Source organism: Varanus komodoensis, unplaced genomic scaffold (assembly GCF_004798865.1).
Source record: "Varanus komodoensis strain SLA01 unplaced genomic scaffold, ASM479886v1 scaffold7_3, whole genome shotgun sequence".
Lineage (NCBI taxonomy): Eukaryota > Metazoa > Chordata > Lepidosauria > Squamata > Varanidae > Varanus > Varanus komodoensis.
In genome coordinates, this window is record NW_025336480.1 from 5,868,203 (window position 1) to 5,890,470 (window position 22,268).

The 22,268-nt window shown below is 39.7% G+C and overlaps 1 protein-coding gene across 1 annotated transcript in view; it reads right to left on the bottom strand.

Annotated features, from left to right (window-relative positions):
- The window catches only part of TCERG1 (transcription elongation regulator 1), a 42,765-nt gene that overhangs the window by 12,731 nt on the left and 7,766 nt on the right, over nucleotides 1–22,268 (bottom strand). The window contains exons 5-13 of the mRNA XM_044454579.1: nucleotides 20,732–20,974; nucleotides 16,712–16,774; nucleotides 15,169–15,369; nucleotides 12,883–12,998; nucleotides 8,380–8,468; nucleotides 6,505–6,665; nucleotides 1,869–1,935; nucleotides 1,499–1,700; nucleotides 1,339–1,391 (exon numbers count right to left, since the gene is read on the bottom strand). Coding sequence (XP_044310514.1) covers nucleotides 1,339–1,391; nucleotides 1,499–1,700; nucleotides 1,869–1,935; nucleotides 6,505–6,665; nucleotides 8,380–8,468; nucleotides 12,883–12,998; nucleotides 15,169–15,369; nucleotides 16,712–16,774; nucleotides 20,732–20,974 — 1,195 coding nt within the window. The remainder of the gene's footprint in view (nucleotides 1–1,338; nucleotides 1,392–1,498; nucleotides 1,701–1,868; nucleotides 1,936–6,504; nucleotides 6,666–8,379; nucleotides 8,469–12,882; nucleotides 12,999–15,168; nucleotides 15,370–16,711; nucleotides 16,775–20,731; nucleotides 20,975–22,268) is intronic.

A 22,268-nucleotide genomic window follows, 5' to 3' on the forward strand; every position in this document is an offset into this window, starting at 1 on the left:
GAAAGCAGACAAACTAGACAAACTTCCTTATCTATATGAATTCTCCTTCCATTTGTTTTTCAGTCAGAGCTCCAAACCCTGGGATGCTCTCTGCTGTACCCCAAAGGGGAGGATCCCCCTGCTCACTATTATTAGTCTTCCTTCTCTGTTTTATTCTCACAACAACAAACCTGTGAGGTAGGTCAGGAAGAGTCAGTGAGTCCCCTGAAGTAACCTAGAGTGTTTCATGGTTGAGTGTGGAATGGAAACTGAATCTCACAGGTCCCAGGTCTGCTCTAAGCATCATGCCACACTGGCTTTCTTTCTCCTAGGCTTTGAATCTGAATCTAGTTTTCCTCAAGTATAAAATATCTTGTCTTCCACTGGGTAGAGAGTATCTCAGCATCAGGAGTACTAAACAGTTCCACAATAAAGCTAACCACTGTGGCTCTTCATTGGAAAGAAGGCATCTACTATTCCTTGTGCCATCAAAATAATTTTGAAATAAATATTGCTTAGAGTTCATCCCACTCTTTGTGTTATCGAGATGGCTGCCCTGAACTGCTCCACACAAAGATAACCCTTGTTTACTTCATACTGCCTAAAACGTGTGCCAATAAAGTCCAATGGGATCTACCTCCAGGAAATAAGGAATAAGCAAGGTCTTCAAATGTGAAGACACAGCAGGAATTAAAAGGCTTGGATCTGAGGGTTAAAACTCAAGACTGTGGGCTGTTGAGACTAGGCTACAACTGCGCTCACCATCCCTGGTCATGCAGAACACTGCATTTCTCTACTTCTATGGTTGTGCATAGTGATCACATAATGCCTTCATTTACATGCAATGGCAGCAAAAGTAGAATAATGAATTAATCCCTTATTTGTTATGGTGAATGCCACCTTTAATTTTGAATAACTGCATCTGGCTGCAGTTACTGAAGGCTGTTCCATAAAATGAGAACTCAAACACTATGAGTTAAACTGCCCATAACTGCAGTTTTTTTAGCTCACAATTAACCTACAGTATCCAAGTTCATTTAATGGAGTAACCTCCAATCAGGCTAATCGGAAATAAAATATCTTTACCCCATGGTTGCGCTCAATGATCATACAATGGCCTCATCTGTCCACTGATGGCAAATCATGGAATAATTAATTAGCCCATGACTTCCCATTGTGCGAACTGGGTCAGTGTGAAACTTCAGCAGATGAGCAAGAGAATATTTCCAGGTATTAAGTGTATATTTATGTGTGTGGAGTTATTCTGCACATCTACCAAATAATAACAATGTTATCAGAGCCTGGAAATTCTTTGTTATGTTATATATTATATTGTTTTGGAATATTCTACTAGTATACAGATAACCAATATACTTAAATACTGACAACACTGTGCTTGTATTATTTGCCAGCTAGAGAAAAAAGATAAAGATATCTAAAAATATCATTTGAATGTTCTATTACTCAGACTAACATTTCAGTTCACTACTTTCTCCCTTGCTCCTCTTAATCCTAGTTAACAGTTATGAGCTGAATTATGAGCTTGCCATGTCCTAGAGAATTTATTGCAAGAATAGTTTCTGACCCCCCTCTCTAGCAGCATGTCCTTGAACTGTTTCATGCGGGCCTCCAGGGGTACAATGGCTCGCTCTCGAGCAGCTTTGATTTCAGCTTCCATGGCAGCTTCCTTCTCCGAATCAATGTCTTTGTTATCTTCTTTCCTATAAAAATAAAGGCATGGTATATTGCATAAAGAACCAACCAGTAAATCTGACTTTCCACATTCACAAAGGCTTAAGGCCTTGTTCAGATTTAAGAATTAGTTAATCCTAACTTAAAGATTTAGCAGTGAGTTGATAATGCAGACTTTCCTTTCATATGTAACTTACTTCCGTTTCTTTGCTTTAATAGGCTCATCATCATTGGTTTCTTCCAGCATTTCATGCTCTTCTTTTACTGTAAGAAATATATGTATCAGTATCTTTGTAGCCAATAATAGTCTTCTCTTCCATGAATATGTCCAATCCCCTTTTAAAGTCATCCAAATTGGTGACAATCACTATACTGTCTAGAAGTGAATTTCATAGTTCAACTATGTCTTACGTGAAGTTCTTCCCTTTTATCTGTCCTCAATCTCCTACCAATCAGCTTCACGAATGACCCCACTGGGCTCCAGCATCATGAGGAAGAACTGTTTCACTCCCCACTTTCTCTACACCATGCATAATTTTGTACAGCCCTACCATGTCTCCCTTTACTCACCTCTTTTCTAAGCTAAACAATTGTAGATATTCTCACAGAGGAGCCACTCCAGCCCCTTAATCATTTTAGTTGCCCTTTCCTGCATTTCCCCCAACCCTATTTATTCTTACCCTCTGCTTTTTGTACTTTAACCAATTACTAATCCAGAAGAGGGCTTATTTTATTCCATGATTGCTAAGTATGATCAGGAATCTTCGATGAAGGGCTTTGTCAAAAGCCCTTTGGAAGTCCTAATAAAAAATATCTAAAATGTTACCCCTGTCCACATGTTTACTAACACTCTCAAATAATTCTGAAAGGTCAGGAAGCCAGGACTTACCTTCATGAAAACCATGATGATTCTTTTTCAGCAATACCTTGTTCTATATGCTTACTAATTCTATTTTAAATAATGCTTTTAACCAGTTTATCCAGAGCAGGCCTGGGCCTGTAATTTCCTAGACCTTCTTAGATTCCTTTCAAAAATGTACCATGAAGGTATAATATATTGTTCAGTCAATAATATATCTCTATTTTTTTTAAAAAAAATCTTCAAGTGTGGCATAGCTGACAGAACCTAATACCTGTCAACCTCAGAGACAGAAGTTCAGTTGCAACATGGGTTGCTATTACATCTGAAAACTGAGCCGTAAGTATGAACAACAGGCATCAAGAATAGACAAATGAATGTGGCTTCCCTGCATTAGGCTGCCCACCACAAACTATATGCTAATAGCAGATTAGGAGAGTTGTAGTTCCACACATGTGGAGAGCACCAGGTTGAAGAAGACATGGTGTAACTGAGTCATAAAGAATTTGCAAAATGCGGATTGATTAACTAATGAGATCATCTTACAGACTTTGTCAGTGTCAAAGGCAAAATCAGTTCAGAAAATTCCCTCACCAAGTTATTATCTACAGACGAACAGGTGATCCTGCTGATTTAATAGGGGGTTCTAAATGGGCCTCAGACATATGCAGTACTGCATTAGAAAAACTGTAAAGGAGGAGATTGTGCAATGACTCCTGTTCCTATTCTTTCGAGAAGGGTTGTTCAAAGGTCAGTGACAAGGCAGTCAGAAATATAATCCCGTGCAACTAAGTTCAAAATATGTGTGTGGACACCCATCAAAAGATATTACCTGGGCTGTCTACAGAATGCAGGAAACCCTGCTGCTTCAGACCAAGAGGTGAGTTAGCTTAGCATTCTGTTTCCAATGAACAACCGGACAGATAGTTCTGGCAAAACAAGCAGAAGCATGAAAGCAGAAGCCTTCACCCACTGTTTACCCTCCAACAATTGCCTTTGAAGATGGCCATGAACTGACATACTGTCTCAGAATTTGCCCCATCTATTAATAAGGCAGGGGCGAGGAACCACTGGCCCCTGGGTTCTCCACTAACTTTTCAATCCAGCCCACAGCCTCTCCTCTATTTGCCCTGACTCCTTCTCCCTGCAGTTTCTTACCTTCACGTTTCCTGACAGAAGGACAAGGATGGGAAAAGTATATTTCATAAGGGAAAAAAAAAGTTCATCTTGGTTCTAAAACCACAAATATAAATTTATTCTGGAACTTACTGGGTAAAGATTTGGATAGACTCCACCTGGTTGTGGAGTCCATGTACTCTGGAAGAATTATCTTAATCTGTTCTTCCTACACTCTATCTGGCATGGCTAAAGAGAGAGCCAGGCATTTCCTGAACAGAGTTCAAAGCAAGCCCTCAACACTTGGCTAAGAGACCTTATTCTGCCTTTGGCAGGCCACTGTGCAAATGATTTTAACTATCAGCAGATGAGGTGAACACCTGAAGTCCCTTTAGCCAACCGAAGCAGAAAGTTTTATCTTGATGCCATGTCCAAAAGGAACTCCTTATCCCATGGATAAGCTTTAGGCAATAATTATCCCAGAAAACAGACTCTGTAAGGCTCCAGCAAGCTTGTGCCTATTGGTGGTAGAGTATGAACATCTGAATCCTTGCCATGAAGTTCAGTTCTAATTTGATGCACAGGAGGCATCAGCCATGAGCTTACTCCACCCACTGCCCAGAACAGGCAAGGAATATCTGACCAGGCTTTTTGCTTTGGTCCTGATTTCTGTGGCTCCTCTCAGCCAGTTTTCACTAGCTGAACATTTGGACAGAGTAGCTGAAGAGCTATTAATGTAGTAAAACAGTAAGAGGGGAAAAATCCCTCTATGAGTATTCCACACACTCCATAATATTTGTATCAACTGAATATTTGCATTCAACATTCCACTGCATTCAACTGTCCTTTATGCTAACAGCTAAGCCAGTTTTGTTTCAAATAATGCTAGAGAAAGTTAAAGGTAGAAGAAGACAACCAAATACATGATGGATTGAGTCCATAAAGGAAGCTGCAGCCTTGCATTTAAGAGCTGAACAGGAATGTCAAGGATAGGACGTTTGGGAGGACATTCATTCGTGATGTTGTCTTAAGTTAGAGATAACCTGACAGCATGAACAACCAAGTACATAAAAAGCAGAGATGGAAAGGAAGTGACTCGTCTAGGGTCCTTGAATGAGTTCATGGCTGTGCAAAGGTCTGAATCAGAGACTCCATCACTCACAGTGGCATGTCTTAGATGGTGGTTGAGATAGAGCTAGCTAGGCAAGGAGTCAGTAAAAGAAAGGCCTATTATTTGAATCAGTGGGAAAAAATAAGGAGAGAGAAAACTTACCTGGGTATTACTTCCAGGCGTGCCTAGGAGAACTGAGGGCAGTGAAAAAGGAGGCAGAAACAGAAATCATCTGCCATAAAACTGCTGTTATAGGCCTACAACTGCCAGGAAGAGTGGATGGGCATTGTGAGGAGGCAACTAGAATATCTAGGACGACTGGTATGGGAAGGTCTGCTCCTAGAATGGACAGACAGATCCAACCCATTGCAGCCTAGGTACCATTCCCCCCCTCCCCCACCAGCACCTTTAGAACTGCCTAGGGAAGTGGGAAACCCCAAGAGGGATGAGACCACAAGGCATTTTCCTCTTTTTGGCATCATTAGGGAATGCCCAGAGGGCAAAGGCATTACAGGTTAGCTATTGACTACTGTCCTATGAGATACAGAAGATGAAACTCAAATACTCTGGCCACCTAATGAGAAGGAAGGACTCCCTGGAGAAGAGCCTAATGCTGGGAACAATTGACAGCCAAAGAAGAAGGGGACGGCAGAGGATGAGGTGGCTAGATGGAGTCACTGAAGCAGTTGGTGTGAGCTTAAGTGGACTCCAGGGGACTGTGGAGGACAGGAAGGCCTGGAGGAGTGTTGTCCATGGGGTCGTGAAGGGCTGAACACGACTTTGCAACTAGCAACAACAAGCAACTGCCCTATGAGTAAATTCCAGTACTGAGTATTATCTTATGAATAAATTTTCCTTTGCCTTAGCTTGTTATTGTATACATTTTGATGTGAGAAGGCTATGGCAGTGAGTAAGCTATTACATGAGGCAGAAATCCAACCATGTGTTAGTCGTTCTGTCTCCAGCCAAATGGATCTAAGATACATTGGTGACACTTCCTGTGGGATGAAGATATTGCTGTTGAATTTCACGTCAGTTAAAAGAAAAGCAGTCAATTAGGACTTGATCCTGGATGAAAATGTTAATGTAGCTTGTATTAGAGGTGCAGTTAGACAAAGCTGGAATACTGTGTCCAGTTCTGGGCACCAAGATTTAAGAAAGATGCAGATAAATTAGAAGGGGTCCAAAGGAGGGCAACAAAAATGATCCAGGGTTTGGAAACACTGCCCTATGAAGAGAGACTGAGGGAATTGGGCATGTTCAGCCTTGATAAAAGAAGACTGAGGGGAGACATGATATTCCTCTATAAGGACCTCAAAGGCTGTCACAAAGAGGAAGCTCAAGAACTCTTCTTGCTAATGCCAGAATGCAGAACATGGAATAATCAACTCAAGTTGCAGCAACCCAGACTCAGACAGGACATCAGGAGAATCTTCCTCACTGTCATAGCAATACAACATTGGAACCAGCTGCCTAAAGAGGTGGTGGACTCTGCCACACTAGAGACATTCAAAAAGAAACTGGACAGCCACCTGAGTGGGATGGTGTAACATGGTGTCCTGTAACAGTAGGGGCTTGGACTAGATGGCTTTCATGGCCCCTTCCAACTCTTCTGTTCTATGATTCCATGAAAGCTGGAGGTGTCTGAACCATTTTACCAACTTTAAAATGCAAAAAATAAGTAATCTGTGGTGTATTCAGAGATACAAACATGGACCAAAATGGACAACACTAATTTTCCTCTTACTTTGTTTTTTTACTTCATCCATTCCCTTTTTGTGAGGAGGCTCCTGAATAATTTTATCCACATCTGCTCTTCCTATTAAGTCATCTGGTCGGTCCCACATAGATAATCGAGTGGTAGGATTGTAAAAAAACACACGTTCATCGCCTGTCCACACCACACACCTAAAGAAAAGTGACAAATTCTAGATTATTTGTATTTTATCAGAATATATTCAATTCCCAAGAGTCATCAACAGACAATTCTGTACCATTTCTACAACCCATGGGTCTTTCTCTTGATAAAACATGGAGGAATGGCAGTTTCTTATTTTATGCATGTTTAAACTCCAAACCCCACAATCTAAGCAAGATTATTCAGAAATAAGACGTTTTAGATTGGATCTAGATTCAGTCGGGCAAAAGTGGGTTTCCTTACTCTCTCTTCCTCACAGTAGCACTACCAGTATATTGAAATAGCATACAGAGGGTCAGAAAACTGCTGAATGGAGAAGCTGTGGTAAGGCTGAGTTTTCTGCAAAATTTAGGTAACTTTTCCAGGAGCAAAACCCTTCTGTCCACTTAAGGCAGGGCCTGAATCCAAGCCACTGTAATCAGCAGATTTCTGAAAAAGAGTGTATGGGGGGGGGGGAGCGAGTGCATAGTTGTATATGGCACTTAACTGTACCAAAATGTAATTTAACTATATTGGATTTTGGCCCCTATGCTAAGTGGCTCATGTTCAAAGTCCTCCTCATTCTGATAAAAAGCTCCCTATCCACAGAAGGTTTTTAGTTCATCAAGGCTTTTATTCTGGCAGAACTGTGCAGGAGCTAATCTTTGCCAATTCCCCTTCCTCCTGGAGTCCTTCAGTGCCCCAATCTACACCAGATGGCTGGAAGACCCTTTTGAATACTGTCGGAAGTGTTACCAAGAGCTGTAAAAGAAGGGGGCAAAGAATGCATCTGCCGTATTCTAACTAGCTGGAACATTCTGAATGGAAATTTACTCAGAAAATACTCCTGCATGCAGAGTTAAAATCAGATCCAACCCAGTGAAAAGAAAGCAGATGTGGGTGGTGTTACTTCCTAAGACCTAATAACAAGTCTGCTAGAAAAATAACTGAAAGCCAACTTTTTATTTACTCATTATGAAATGTGCTACAGTAACTGGCCAAATATTGATATAATTAGTATAATTAAAATTTTAATTCTAAAATAAATGTTATAGCACATTAGTGGTGATGCCACCAAATTTTATAATCAGTCAGCTTTCTGGTGAAATTCTGCCTGTTTTAACACACACTTTAATGAGCCTTATCTGTCGCTTCATAAATTTGCTATTAAGTACAGAATTCATCATGAGCTTTTCCACATGCCATTTCGACCTAACAATGCTATTTCCATGCTTGTGCTGAGTTGGTTGGATTAATTTCTTTCTTGGTTATAGTAATCTGTGAGGTTACAGACAATCATGTCAGCACATTTGCTCTCATATTTTCAGCAGATCATATTTGGGTCACGGCTGTTCATATGGTAGTTTCTTTATTTGTTCAGTAAAAAATTTGCACTTCACTTACTGCTGCAAGCGGGTGCCATGCTTCTGTGAGAGGCCAGGCAAAACAACCAATCAGAAAGGGATGTATATACATTCATATGGTATGTCAGGATATGGAATGTGTTTCCAAAGTAGCACTCTCAAGATGTACTCATTTCATTTACATGGAACAATGGTTTGTTTTAAGGGAGAGCTCCTCTGAACTAACATGGGTGTGTAATGATCTAAAGGAACAACAAATTCACGCAGGGCAAGATCTCCCATCACTATGCATCAGCGGGGATACTTTTAAAGTTTATAATACATTAATCTTTCCATTGATTTGACCAAGATAGTTACATACCATGGAGTACCAGGAATAGGGGTAGTAGCCACAGGTTTTGCCTTTTGAGCTGCCTTTTCTTCTTCAGTCATTTCTTCTTCTTTTGGCTCCTGGTGAGAGTCCAGAATTTGTGGAAATCACTTACTGTCTAAAACTACTAATATACTGTATTTACTAGTTTATTTGTACTACTAGTATATAGTAGTATAATAAAATAAGTATAATAAAATCTCTAAGTGTCTGTATCCAATCTAATACTAGAGGAAAAAGCCCTGCGGTATTGTTTCAGTAATAGTTGCAACAATACCTGCAGAACAATTCACATAAGCAGCATTTATCTATTCCTATACCACTTTTTCCTGGTTTACAAAAAGCAGGGGTCCTCAAACTTTTTCACCAGGGGGCCAGTTGAAAGGTGCCGGTGCTGGGCACAGGCCAGAAAGGTGGTGCCGGCGGTGCACGTGGGCTGGTGAGGGGGTGGGGGCAGTGCGTGTGGGCGCACGGAGGGGGGGGGGGGCTGCACAGCGAGGCGCTGGTGGGCAGGCGCAGCGAGGGGAGGTGTGGGCAGGTGTGCAGGCGAGGCCAGGTGGGCATGCACCGCAAGGCGGGCGCACGAGGCAGTGGCTTGCTCACTTGGAGATCGTTTTCTCCGAGTGAGGAAACTGCTGCCTCCCGCACACAGGGTGAGGTGGGCGGTGGCAGCCGCACGTGCGGAGGGTTCAAATGGGCATGGCGGGCCAGATCCAGCCCCTGGGCTGTAGTTTGAGGACAAAGAGTAATGAAATTGTAATGAACTTGTAAAAAAAAATGGTAAAAATACTTATGGCAAAGCAATTCAAGTATTAGATTTGACATTTGACTAGGATGAGAACTGGGCTTCTACACCTATAAAAGCTTTGTGCTACTGGAATAACATTGCTTGATATAACGCTTTGTATTTGTACTGAAGCTAATAACAATAAGAAAGTAATGTGCAGAGCAGAATAAATGGAAAGGGTTCTTTCCATTCAAAATGCTAAAGAAAGATCCCTTGGAAGACAGCCAGTTCCAGGAGACACCTAAGTACAGTCAGTACATAAGATAATTTTCTGAGTCAAAATAGTTTAGTCATCCTGGAGTTTAAGTAACACTATGTAAAATATCTGACATTTGATGTTCAAGGTGCAATGCCTTAAATAATGAAAAGCTGTCAAGATATTGCACCTGTACTTTACAAGACAACTCCCACCTTACAACTTCTGGAAAAACAAAAAAGCATGCTACTATCCACAATACTGTTTTCCTGTCTTAAAAAAACCTGAAAGTAAATACTGCTCTTAATCCATTCTTAAAATACAATTATAGGTTATTCACACATCAGTTGTTAATATATGTTGGATGTTATACAAAGTAAAGAGCAAACAATTAAAGAATCTTGAAATGAAATGGAACTTAAGTTTAATTTCTCATTAATTTTGAAAGGAATAACTGAGCAAACAAATGCTAAATTCCTAGTAAAGCTGTGTTTCACTTTATCAGTTCATCCTATAACCAAGAGCAAAAATGTTTAAATGAATTGTCCCTGGACACTTATGAAAGTCAGTGCGGCACACTGGTTATAGTGTTGATCTCTGACTCAGGAGACCCAGATTCTTGCCCAACTCTGCCATGTGTCTTGGGGCCAGTCACAGACTCTCAACCCAACCTACATCACAGGGTTGTTGGTATGAGGATAAATAGAAAAAGAGGAGGATAATGTAACCCTCCTTGGGTTCCTTGGAGGCAAAAAGACAGATTATAAATATAATAATCTAATTATCATATCTGATAGATTCCTTAATACTGGGGGCATTTCCAGTGGCTAGAGATGGTAATTCTGCAGAGTCCTTCATCACACTGAGGAACAGTGCATCGCAAAAGGCTACCGACTCCCTTGTTCCTGGGTGCTCTCCCTGACACTGCGACGTTTCGAAGGGTCCCTGCTTTGTCTTACTCTGCCATCTCTGCTGCTTCCTGGCATAGCCACCCAAGCTGAACTCAGAATTCTGAGTTGTCTGGGTATTGCTTTAATCCATCTCAATGAATTCAGTACTGGAGCCCTCTAGAGGCTCACTGTGACAAGTCTGACAAACATGGTCACCTTCATGCTGACCTGAATGCCAGTACTGATATAAAGCCTGCTGAAGGGTAGAGTGCGTTCTCCTGTTCTGTGGGATAAATTGCAATTTTTGAAGGCCAAGGATGTGGGAAAGTAGCTTTTGTCACTGCAACCTACCAGAATCTTTTCGATCTTGCTTGTCTGTACTAGCCACAGGGAAGTGGATGGCTGAATTACTGGTGGCCAGAACTGGAACAACCACCACCACCCCAAACCCTGCTGCAGCTCTCATTCCCTCATTCCAGCAAGCTCTTCCCTCTGGAATTTCCTCAGCAATGCAGGAATTCCTGCAGCTCCTGTGCCTTCCTTGTCTCCTGCCTTGCTATGTAGCCTTTGCAGCACAAAGGCTCCTGCTTCCCGCTGTGCCTGCATCCTCCTGACCACTCCTGTTTCTGCTTCCTGCTGTGTCTCCTATCTTGCCATGTAACCTCAGCAATGCTGTTCCTCTTGTTCGCTTGTAGTGGCTGCTCCTGGTCCCTGCCTTTGCATGTTGCCTTGCTGTTGTGCCTGCCTCTTGCCTGACCTATATCCTGCCTTTCCTGAAATTCAGTTGCCCTGGTTCTGACACCTCTGTTGGTCTTCTCTTGGGCTGCAAATGTACCTGTACCAGCCCCAGCCCCTGACGGTTATGGAAGCAGAGAATGCATCACTTGCATGATGGTGTGGTCCATGCTGCCTTGAAGGACGTGGTGCCGTTACTGCTGAAAACCCCCTCCCAGGATCCAGAGAGCTATGCCAACTATTGCATGGTCACAAATACCTCCCTTTAGGTAAGGTGCTTAAGAGAATGCTATCATCCCAGCTTCAGGTGCTTGTGGGTAAAACAGATTATCTAGTTTGGGTTCAGGCCCACTTTTAAGACATAGTCAGTCCTGGTCATCCTGAGTGATGACCTCTTTCTGTAGCAGGACAGGGAAGTGCAATCCTGTTACTTCTCCATCTCCCAACAGCTTTTGGTAACACTGCCTGTCACCTTCTGGGCCATCTTCATAAGGGGCACCCATCCTATAATAGTTTAGTTGGGTTTCAAGAATAATAGTGGGTGACTTTATCTCAGTTCCTTGGAAACTGAGCTGTCAGGTGCCACAGGGCACCAGGAACATAGGAAGCCTGTTTTACATACCATACCATTAAGCCAGGTATCCCAGTACTGTCAACACTGAATGGCAGTGGCTCTGCAGGGTCTTAGGCAAGAGTCTCTCCTACCTCACCTGAAGAAGCAGGGACAATCTGTGTGCAAAGCAGGTGCTCCCAGTACTGAGCTATAGCACCTCCCACTATTTTGGTCCTAGTGGTGTCCAACATCTAAGTAAAGCCACTGGAAGTGATTATTACATTTGGGGCAAGATGTTATCAGTATGCTGATGAACCTATTTCTACTGTTTTGTGACACCTGAATCAGGAGACTGTGCATGTTATGAACTGATGCCTGGATACAACTCTCAGCTAGATGAGTGCTTAAACTGAATCCTGATTAGAGAAGGAAGAGTAATCCAATAGATGGGCAGCTCCTGTGTCTGAAAATTGAGTGTAGATGGGCCTGTTCTAGATGGGTCTGTACTCCTTCCAAAGGAAAAAGTAAATGCTCCCGGACCCATCTTTATCACACTGGAAGCCCAAGTGACCTCAATGCCCCATTAACAAATTTGAGAGGTACACCAACCACATTCATTTTGGGATAGTAATCGCCTACTCATAGTGATCCAGTTTTGAGGTTCCTCTGCATGACTATTGTACGGCTCTTTATGTGGCACTGCCAAAACCTGGTTTGGAAGTCGAAGCTAGAGCAGAATGCTGCAGCTTGTGTCCTCAGTAGAACAACTAGCTACACATACGTTACAGCCGTGTTAAAAGAACTGCACTAACCCACTTATTAGCTACCAAGTCATGTTCAAGGTTCTGTCATCAAGATAAAAAGCCCTAAATCACCTAGAATCATGAAATCTAGACCGCTTTCTCCCAAATGTATCCCACCAGCCCCTGAAGTCTTAAGGTAGCCTTACCAGCAGTTAAGCAACCAAAAGAACATTGCCAGTTAGCAACAGGTAATAGGCTTTGTCAACAGCAATATCCACACTTTGGAACACTCTCACATAAGCTTCAAGAGGCAGAAACTGATAGGTTTCAAAAGCCTCTTGAAAACATAATCATTCACACAATCCTTTCCTAGCCTGCAATGAACGTCACTGATCTACTTTATTGTCATATTTGTCTCTTAAAGGTTTTTGAAAAATTATACTATATTATACACAGACACATTCTAATGTAAACTACCTTGGTCTTTTTAAAATCTAGATATAGAAGCACAACAAATGAATGAACAAACAAACAAACAAATAAATAAATTAATTAACCTGTAGATGTGTTAGCTGCGTTAGGTCTTTTACCTCCTTTATAAGTTCCTTGATAGGCTCAACTTTGGGTTCCTCCTCTTCTGTTTCCATAGGCAAAGGTTCCTCAGGAGGTTCTTTAATGCTTTCTTTCATCTTCTCTTCTACTTTTTCTAAAAAGAAATTTAATTATTTACCTTCTACTTTCTGTAAATTAAGTAATACTGAACCTATTTTCTCATCAGCATAATCGGTCTTCAACAAAGCCACTCATCAACAAGCTAAGAATGAGAAATACTTTGATACTGGCATGCAAGTCTGTGATAGAAGGGGAGTTGGTGCCGTTCAGTTTTGTGTTTCTCTTTCCCTCCATAGGAAGTGGGGATCCTGCTTCTTCTACAGTCTCTTGCTTCCCTCCCCAAGTCTCTTGCTTCTCTCCTTCTACAGTCTCTTACTTTATTCCTCCACCACTGAAACCTCAGCATCTACCCCCTCCCCCTAAAACACATATTCCTTCAGAATATCTGCAAATCAACAACCCCCGACACTTGATTCCAATCACAGGTACACTTTAAGGGAAAGGAAGGTTTCCTGTAACTAGATGTGAGAAGATTAAGGGACATTTCAAAGGGTTGTTGTCAGAGCTTTCATCCCACAGAAGCAGTTTTATCAGTGGAAATGGAAAGAGTTAATACCACCCAGTCCTCCCCGTGCCTTCTAACACTGCTGTAGAAGGCTGTGAAATCTTCTAGAGCCAACTTCCAGACAGCATAAAGAGACAAGGAGAAAATCCCATTGCACAGAGTTCTATTAGCACCAAGTTAGATTTAACCCAATGTCTTGTTTTACTTCATTTAGCATCTTTACCTCAGCAACATTTCCCAGTCTCATTTGCAATTGGCTTCTCTCTCATACTTCCTTTCTACACCAGAAAGGTAAAAGGTCAATTAAGGAAACAAAGATTGTGAAAGCAGCCGCAGGAAAGAAAAAAGCGGAATGAATTTATTTGCAAGAGAAACACTGTTTTCTAACATTTTTAACTTTCTACTTGATTATGTGAAAGCTCTTTTCCTTAATTCTGTGAGAGGAGCAGACTGATTGGAAAGTGAAAGGAGCTCTATATACATTCAGATGCACTTTTACTAGAATGTTGCTGGCTAATAGTAATGTTTGGTTACTAAGCTGGAACATAATTTGTGGGCCCTTGTTCATAATATAACTGGATTTTCATTCCATCGTTTCCATATTACTAGATGTTTTCCTTGTCAATAATGGCCGTGTATCTAAGTTAACAATCAAGACCAATTTATACAGTATATTCTAAACTTACTATCTAAGTGAGATTATAGACCTGTAGAAACAGGCTGTCAAAATCATTTATGGATCTAAAGCTCTCAAATTTCAATAGGTTAGTATATGTAAGCAGTTTGAGCTTAACCATTCATTGAAGAACTCTTCATAATTTCCAACAGCATAGTCCCAAGGTAGGACAGTTCACCAATTCTGCAAGATTATCAGGAATATATAGAGCAGTGAATAAGCAGAAGAAAAATAAACACTAGGTAGCTTTAAGAATTAAGAAGCAGTATGACAGCAACAATTTGGCAGGAAAATAAAAGGAAGCTGATTGGTCAAAACTGCACTGTAGCTGCTTGTCTGAGAAAGCAGTTTTAAGAACCCAGATATGCCTGAGAGAATGATGGGCAGGAAAATTTGATGATGATTTGCAAATTGAAATGTTGGCAGAACTTCCATAAACAAATGTATGGTTTGGTAGAAATCTATGACTGGACAGATGTCGAAACAGCAATGAAAACAAAAATCTAGGAGCAATATCACAAGGCAGAAGGTGAAACCATTAGAATGACAAAAATGAGGAGAGAAACAATGCAAAGGTTAGAGAAGACTGAGAAAATAACTGAACAGGAAGAAACTCTAAAAAAGTAAATAGCACTGTAAAAAAGAAAACATAAAACCACATGGAAGAGAGGTCTGCAGTTAAAATGATGAAGAGTCTTTCATGCAGCAGAAAGGATAAGAAAAAAGGAGTACAAATAGACTTATTTTGCAGAGGCACTCTATTTTTCTTTAACATCCATTCTAATTGTATTCCAATTTCCAAAAGAAATGTATTTCTGACTTTTCCAAATTATGATTAATTTGAAGAATGCAACATCCTTATATTGTGCTTTGCTAATCTGGCCAAGCACTAACGTAATTATTAGTTGTCGCTGGCAACTATTACACATGAAAATGTATTTTTATAATCTTACAATACCCTAAGGAATAGAATGAATGTAGATAATATTCAGGATTACAGAGGATACCAACACTACACTATACCTTTCTCCTTCAGTTCTTGAGGCTTCTCCCATGTTGATTCCAGTGTCCTATTGTTATAGTAGTACGTCTTCCCATCGGCCGTTTTGTACTCTGTCCATTCAGAGACTGCTGTTGCTCCAGCCAATGTAGCAGGTGAAGCGGCAATAGCAACCTGAGGATGGATCATAGGTACAATAGGAGGAGCCATTCCTGGCAAGACACCTACATAAGAAGGAGCAATAAAAAGCAAGTACTGATAAAGTATCATTTTGTGAATCTGAAGCACCAAACTGAAATTAGCAAATATAGCAGCTTATAAAAGAAAGTTCAGCTATTAATGTTGGAAATGGATATATTTCTTCTAAACTGTATTCCCCATGTAAGTGAACTACACATATTGGACATTACCTAATCACTAGCACCCCTTAACAGGCTGTTTACTGCACAAGATGCAGGAAGCATTTTACATTGTTGAAGTTGCACCATTTTACCAGGGCCAAGAAACAGGTAATTTCCAATTTCATAAGCTGAATATAAGCACTAAATGAAAATGGGAAAAATACTTCTCTTGAATGTGAAATCACTGGCTAGGAATTAAAGTAAAAACAGCCAGCTTGTCTGCCTTTTCTCTCTTGACAGGTCACTGTGTGTGATCCAGCAGACCCACACAAGCAAGCAGGGTTTCCCCAGAGCCAAGCAAGGGAACAGAGCCCTGTGGACCTACTGAATTTCATCTGCCATTGGCAACAGCAGCATTTCCAGGAGTCAGGATCAGACACTTAGATGGTCAGGCAACCTGATGCCTGATGGGGTTTCCAGTTTAATGTGTTTTAAAGCTCTGTGGTGATTTTTAGAGGATAATTTTACTTTAAAAATACATTTTATTTCTTGATCTGAACTTTGTTTGGCATGACTTGGATTTTACAAGGACAAAATAATAAGTTAAATTAAGGACTAAATGATTCCCTCTGCTTATATATGAAGTGCAAAAATTAATTACATTTTAGGTTTTGTTACTCAGTTGGATTGTGAATTTTTTGCTTTTAAGTGTGTTTATGTAAAATTTAATTTTAGTTTTTAACAGAAGAAAACAAGTTTAGTGTCACAAAACGCTTAACATTTCATCTGAGTGAAACTGCTTTTTCAATGCAAATTTATGTATCTAAACAACCTTTAAAATGTAGATTTAAAAATTAGACAAACACATATATACACATACACAAGCACACTAACATGCAAACAAAGTTTGATCACTGTACAGATGGCAGGAGAGAAAAACCAAATACTGTATCCCACAAAGAAAAACAAAAACCATGGACATGGAAGAGATTCATATGAATAGAGTAGTTTAAACTTGCAGAGGTTTTATACTAATTAAGCTAATAATGTCAGTTAATTGGGAAAGCTTCTTGCTGGCTCCATGTGAAATCTGTGTTTATGTGTACTTTGAAAATAAAGATAGAGATCCAGTTATTTGGGAAAAGCAAATAAAAGATAAAACATCAACATTCACTACCATGCCAACTTACAGACAAAACAGACTAAGATTGTTTTAAAAAATTACCGGTCTTGGTGGTAGCGACTGTCTTTACATACGGGCAGCTGACTATTTGCATCATTGCTACACCTGTAAAATGGATAAGCAAGCATGTTGGAAAGCTGCCACTGTATGTCAGCTACCACTGGGAATCTGAGCTGTATCAGTTTCCTGCTACAAATTTAGCAAGCCATTTCTTTCCAATGGCAGTAAGAAGCAAGCAGGAAGGGCTGAACTCATTTTTGCTCTAGCATTTTATTAAAATGATGCCAGATAATTACACATTCCTCAGTTTATACTGAACAAGAGTATTCAAAGGACAATGTGCCAGTCCTTTTCAGGAAAAAAAGAGGAGTGACCCAAGGATTTAAATTCAGTGCAGGCAGGCTTCTCCAAAAGGTCATACTTATTTTGCTCTCTCTATTTACAAAACTTTATCCAGCATTTAAAGGAAACAGCTCATGCAGCCCAATCCTGTGCACACTGACTTGGAAGAAACCCCACTATGCTCAATAGGGATAAGTTCCAAGTATTCAAAGGATTGCAGCTTTAAGAATGTATTTATTTGGGAAAAGAAGAGAGTGGTGTTGAAAAGAAAATCATTCTAAGAGGCACAGAAGTATCGGTGTGGAGAGGGGGGACACAAGTTTGAAGGTAAGGAAGTGAACTGAAGTAGAGGAGGACAAAAAAGAAAAGAAAGAAGCTGAGTTGATGGCTCATCTGCAGCTTATGTTTGTTCTCCCTTATATCTTCTCTCATCTCTCCCACTATCTCCATTTCAGCGCCAACATGGATTGCAAATTAGTCCTTTAGCCATTACCCAAACCACATGGAAGCTGCTTTGCTGCAAGCAACTCCTTTATGGCTAGGATAACCTTTACAGTGTCCCATGATATTTGTTGAGAACAGTCAGGAATTGCTTTCTAACAGAAACATGATATTGACAGGGTCGCAGAAGATGAGGCCAGCAAATGGGGACGGATGGACAGGAAGTGGAGTGAGATTCCAGACAAGAGATCATTTAAAGGAGGCAATTGCATGAGAGGTACCAAGCTGTTACAGTACCTTCTAACACTTGAATGCAAAAAAGTAAACACTTCCTGAATCCCTTTTGGAATATTTTCACTCCCTTAATTTAGGATACATAAAATGAGATTAATTTTCAAGTTCAAAACACACACACAAAAAAACCAAAACAATCCTCCAAGAGCATCCAATACAAGAACCTTAAAATATCTTTCAAAGGTTCTTGTACTGTATCAGTCTTCCAGGAAGTGTCTTTTCTACTAAGATTCTCAAGCTTTATCCATGCATGGCACAAAATGTGAATTGCTGAGTCAAGCACAATATTTGCTAGAGTGAATTTATGCTACAAACTTGCAATGAACGCAAAGGTTAATCTTATTAACCATGTTTTGAACATGCCTGAAAATGGAGGCTAGAGCTGCAATCCTAAACACACTTACTAGGGAGTAAGCCCCATTGTATACAGTGGAACTTACTTCTGTGTAAACATGCATAGGATTGTACTGGAAGTTATTATAAATACACAGATGTGAAGTATCAGTGAACCTGGTTAAAACTTTTAATTCATAAAAGATTTTTGAGAAAAGCTGTCATTTCAACTATCAAACTTGTCAGGCTGCATGTACTGCTAATTTTTTGTATATGAACTAAAAGAAACAGACCTGGCTCAACACGGACAAGTATTACATAAAGCTAATTCCCCACACATGATGTACTGGTCTAGGCTGGTCCTGCTTAACCACAGTGAATTTAGAAAACTGTATGCCTGCAACTATGCTTCAGCATGAATTATCTAAGTTTGAATTAGTTTTATAGAAACAGTAAAGTTTCTAGCTACAAAAATTTAGTCTGCTTCCAAATAACGAAAGTCTCATGGGAATAGAGGCACAGTCTGAACTAGTACATTTTCATAAGGTGGAATGTTATTTTCGGTACCTAAATTGTTTCTGTAGGTTCCAGCCTCTTGTTTTCCCCCCTCTGTACATTAGTATTAACTTGACAGATTTATATTAGGAAAACAAGGTTTAAGGTTGGCACACAGACAGCTATACATCACAGTGGCAACAGGAAAAACTATAATGACATTGGGTAGTCTAGTTTCACTGCCCAATGTGATTGCATTATATAATGGAACAGAAGCTATTTGCTATTTTAAGGTTTTTCCCCATCACTGATACTGCAATGAAGGGTTTAATAACCTTAACCTCCTTCTTTTGTTCTGATGGGAGGTAGCTTGTATGTTTTAACAATAATTCATGGTAATACTTTTAAGAATGATTACTGGAATTTCATCTGATATATTTTAAGATTGCCAAGGTTCCACTACAAAAAACAGCTGTTTGGCATTATCACTGACTAGAAATGTTTTGTGAGTGGAAGAAATCTCTCCACATCAATATTAAGCATGGCACTTGCATTGGCATTATCTAGCAAATCAACTTTTGCCCGCAACCATCAGGTGATTAAATGCCCTGGTAGTCCTAGCCTCAAATTACTAAATTTGTGATTACTATCCCTGAAATTATGAATGGGGCTTACACAGTGACATTTGGCAAATGGCTACAAGATTATTCAGTGCCTAGTAAAATGCTTAAATGTTTTTTAAGGCCCAATTTGGATTACACAATCCTTGCAGGATAACCATGAGCTTCATGCAGCTGCATGCAGCCCTTCACACAATTGAGTCAGTTACACATAGATTCCTGTTACACTGAACCAAAAAAGGGGCTGCACATGGATGCATAACATTCATGCATATACTGCAGGACCAATAAGCTGTCCTTTAAAAACAAAAATTATATTCTACCCATTCTAAAAAAAAGGATTTTCACGAATGAATGTGACATAAGGATCTGGTTGCCCAAACAGAGGCATCACTTCAAGATCCTCTCTTCAACTATATCAGTCCAAAATTCTACTCCATTTTCAGATTGAAAGCTGTACATCTCAGATTTATGAACAGGTCAATGGACCACTCCATTGATACATTGTTCCACATAGTTAACCTATATGCTACTTGAAATTTCAATACTCTAATACTGGCTTTCAAAACATATGCATCATATATCCTCAGATCTATTTACAATAATTTCCAAATTAAAAGTATTTTATCCAAAGTGTGCTGTACATGATCAGAAAGCACTTTTCACTATGCAAAACACTAATCTTTTCCCTCTCCAAATCACATTGTGATTTTAAGGGATAAAAAAGATTAAGAAATAGGAGATGAACTCTGAAGGAACCATACATAATATTTTTTCAGAGAAAGATACCAAATTCAAAGACTAACCACGGATTTATTTAAAACTTTTATACCACATTTTAGCAAGCGTCTTCCTATTACCTGGCAATTACCATTTAGCAATGTGACTACTAAAAATTAAAGCCTTCTGCAGTTTCAGTTTAATTTTTATCAAGTACATATAGTGATTATGGTTGAAACCTGGAATTAATGGCTGCATTTTAACCATTGACACTATAGTTACCACTCTGAAGAACTTTAATATGTAATGAGCCAGCTTGATAGTTCAACACAGAAACTGTTCACTTCTCCTTATCTTCAAGGCAGTCTACTTCCACCCAAGACAACACCTATTTTCAAAGTAAGGAAGGACTTAAATTGCATTCTTATGGCACATTCATATGCATGTCTCCCCAGAGATTGGTAAAAATAAACTGAATGGAACTTACTCCTAAAATAAGTCTCAAAAGGATTGTAGCCTAATTATCAAACAGGTGAATTTCTTACAACTATTAACTGTAAGACCAATACATTGTTTTTTCGAGCACAAGGTGCCAAAAATAGTGTTATACATGACATGCGGCTTCTTTCCAATAAATAGAAATCTTGGATTTTTTTTACACTTTAAAAAGCCTAATGAATAACTTCAGATTTGTTGAAAAATATATTTTGAATGAAGAGGATTCAGGCAAATTCCATACACAGTGGACACATGAGTGCAAACAAATTGACAAACATGGACATGTGGCTGACAAGACAGTTATAGTTTCCCAATTTACCTGGTAGTGGAATAGGCATGCCAGGAAGGGGAACACGAAATGGAGGTACCATTACTGGTGGAAAAGCAGGAATTGCTGCAGTTGGCTGAGGTATTGCATGAGGAACTGCAGGAGGCAGTGTCTGTGGGACTGGCTGGGGTACAGTCTGCACAGGCGTAGCAGAAGGAGCAGAGGTTGAAACACTGACTGAAGGTGTGGCAACTGAAACGGCTGAGCTGGGGGTCTGGTCTTGTGTTGTAGGTGCTGATAAAGAAAACAAACATCTGAAACCCTGCATCATATAGTATGAATTGTATATTTAAAAGGACTCACCAACATACCAGTGTAAAGTTGGTATTACTCCCATAAGTGACTTATGAACATATATACAATTTTCAGAGAAGCAACTTAATAGTTTGCATATTATTTCATTTCAGTAAAAATGTCCACCATAAAAAGCATTTTACAAATTTAGATCTATGCTCCTCAAGGTGTTCTGTCAGTGTAGCCCCTTCAAAATGTTTTCTGCTACAAGCAATGAATCATGAAATAATCCCTGAAACTCTGTACATTTACCCCATACACACACGCACACACTCACCTCAAGGGAATATGTAAAGTAAATTTCTGAAAAGAGCTGATACTGAGATTTTTCAGCTTTCTTCAAAGGACAGTTATAGCATTTTATTTCACCTCCACATTTTCCACACAATGCACCTAACAAACCTCCAGAGCAGTGGCAGGAGTTTTCTGTTGATTCACCAAACAGCAAATATAGTCAGTTGACGAACGGATATATTAGGAACTTACATTATGCCAAGCCAAAATAAAGAATAAGAAATCTTCCCATCCCTTAAAATACAAGTGTACATATAATATGTAATATGAAACATAACTTTAAGACATCCTTAAACCAGTTTAGCATATATATGGCCATAGCATAATGTAAATATATTCAATCTTTTCCCCTCAAATTCAGTGATTTCAAGTGGCACCTGAATTTAGTACTAAATTTTACAGCAAGACTGGAGATTGCATTTAATAAGCTAACATTTCTTATTACAACATGTGAATTTAGGTCAAGCTATTAGAACTTGGCTGTGGTCTGAAGTTACTTAAAGAAACAATAGGTTATGAGAACATTGTACTCTTAAAAATAAGAAAATGTATGACCATTAGAATATTAAGATTTTCACATGGTTTTAAATTTGCTACAATTTAGTATTTTCTAGGAGAAGGATCTGAAGCTGCTCTTGAAGTAATTAGTATGACTGCTAGCACAACAGAAACCGAGTACTTCATGAAGCAGCTGGAAAGAAGCTGCCATTAGTATTTCTGGAATGAAATAAGTCTGTAAAACTTGCAGAAGGATGCTCTTGCTGACTTTTCCCATGCTGGAAATGTTAGTTTTGCTAGTTGCTCGGATTGCTCTAAGAAGGCATTATTACAGTATTCACTATAGGCAACTTCTGGCTTTCCAGAAGTTTGGCCTACACCTCATCGGCCTTAGCTAGGACTAACAATGGTGAGGATGATGGGGCCTGCACGCTTAAACATC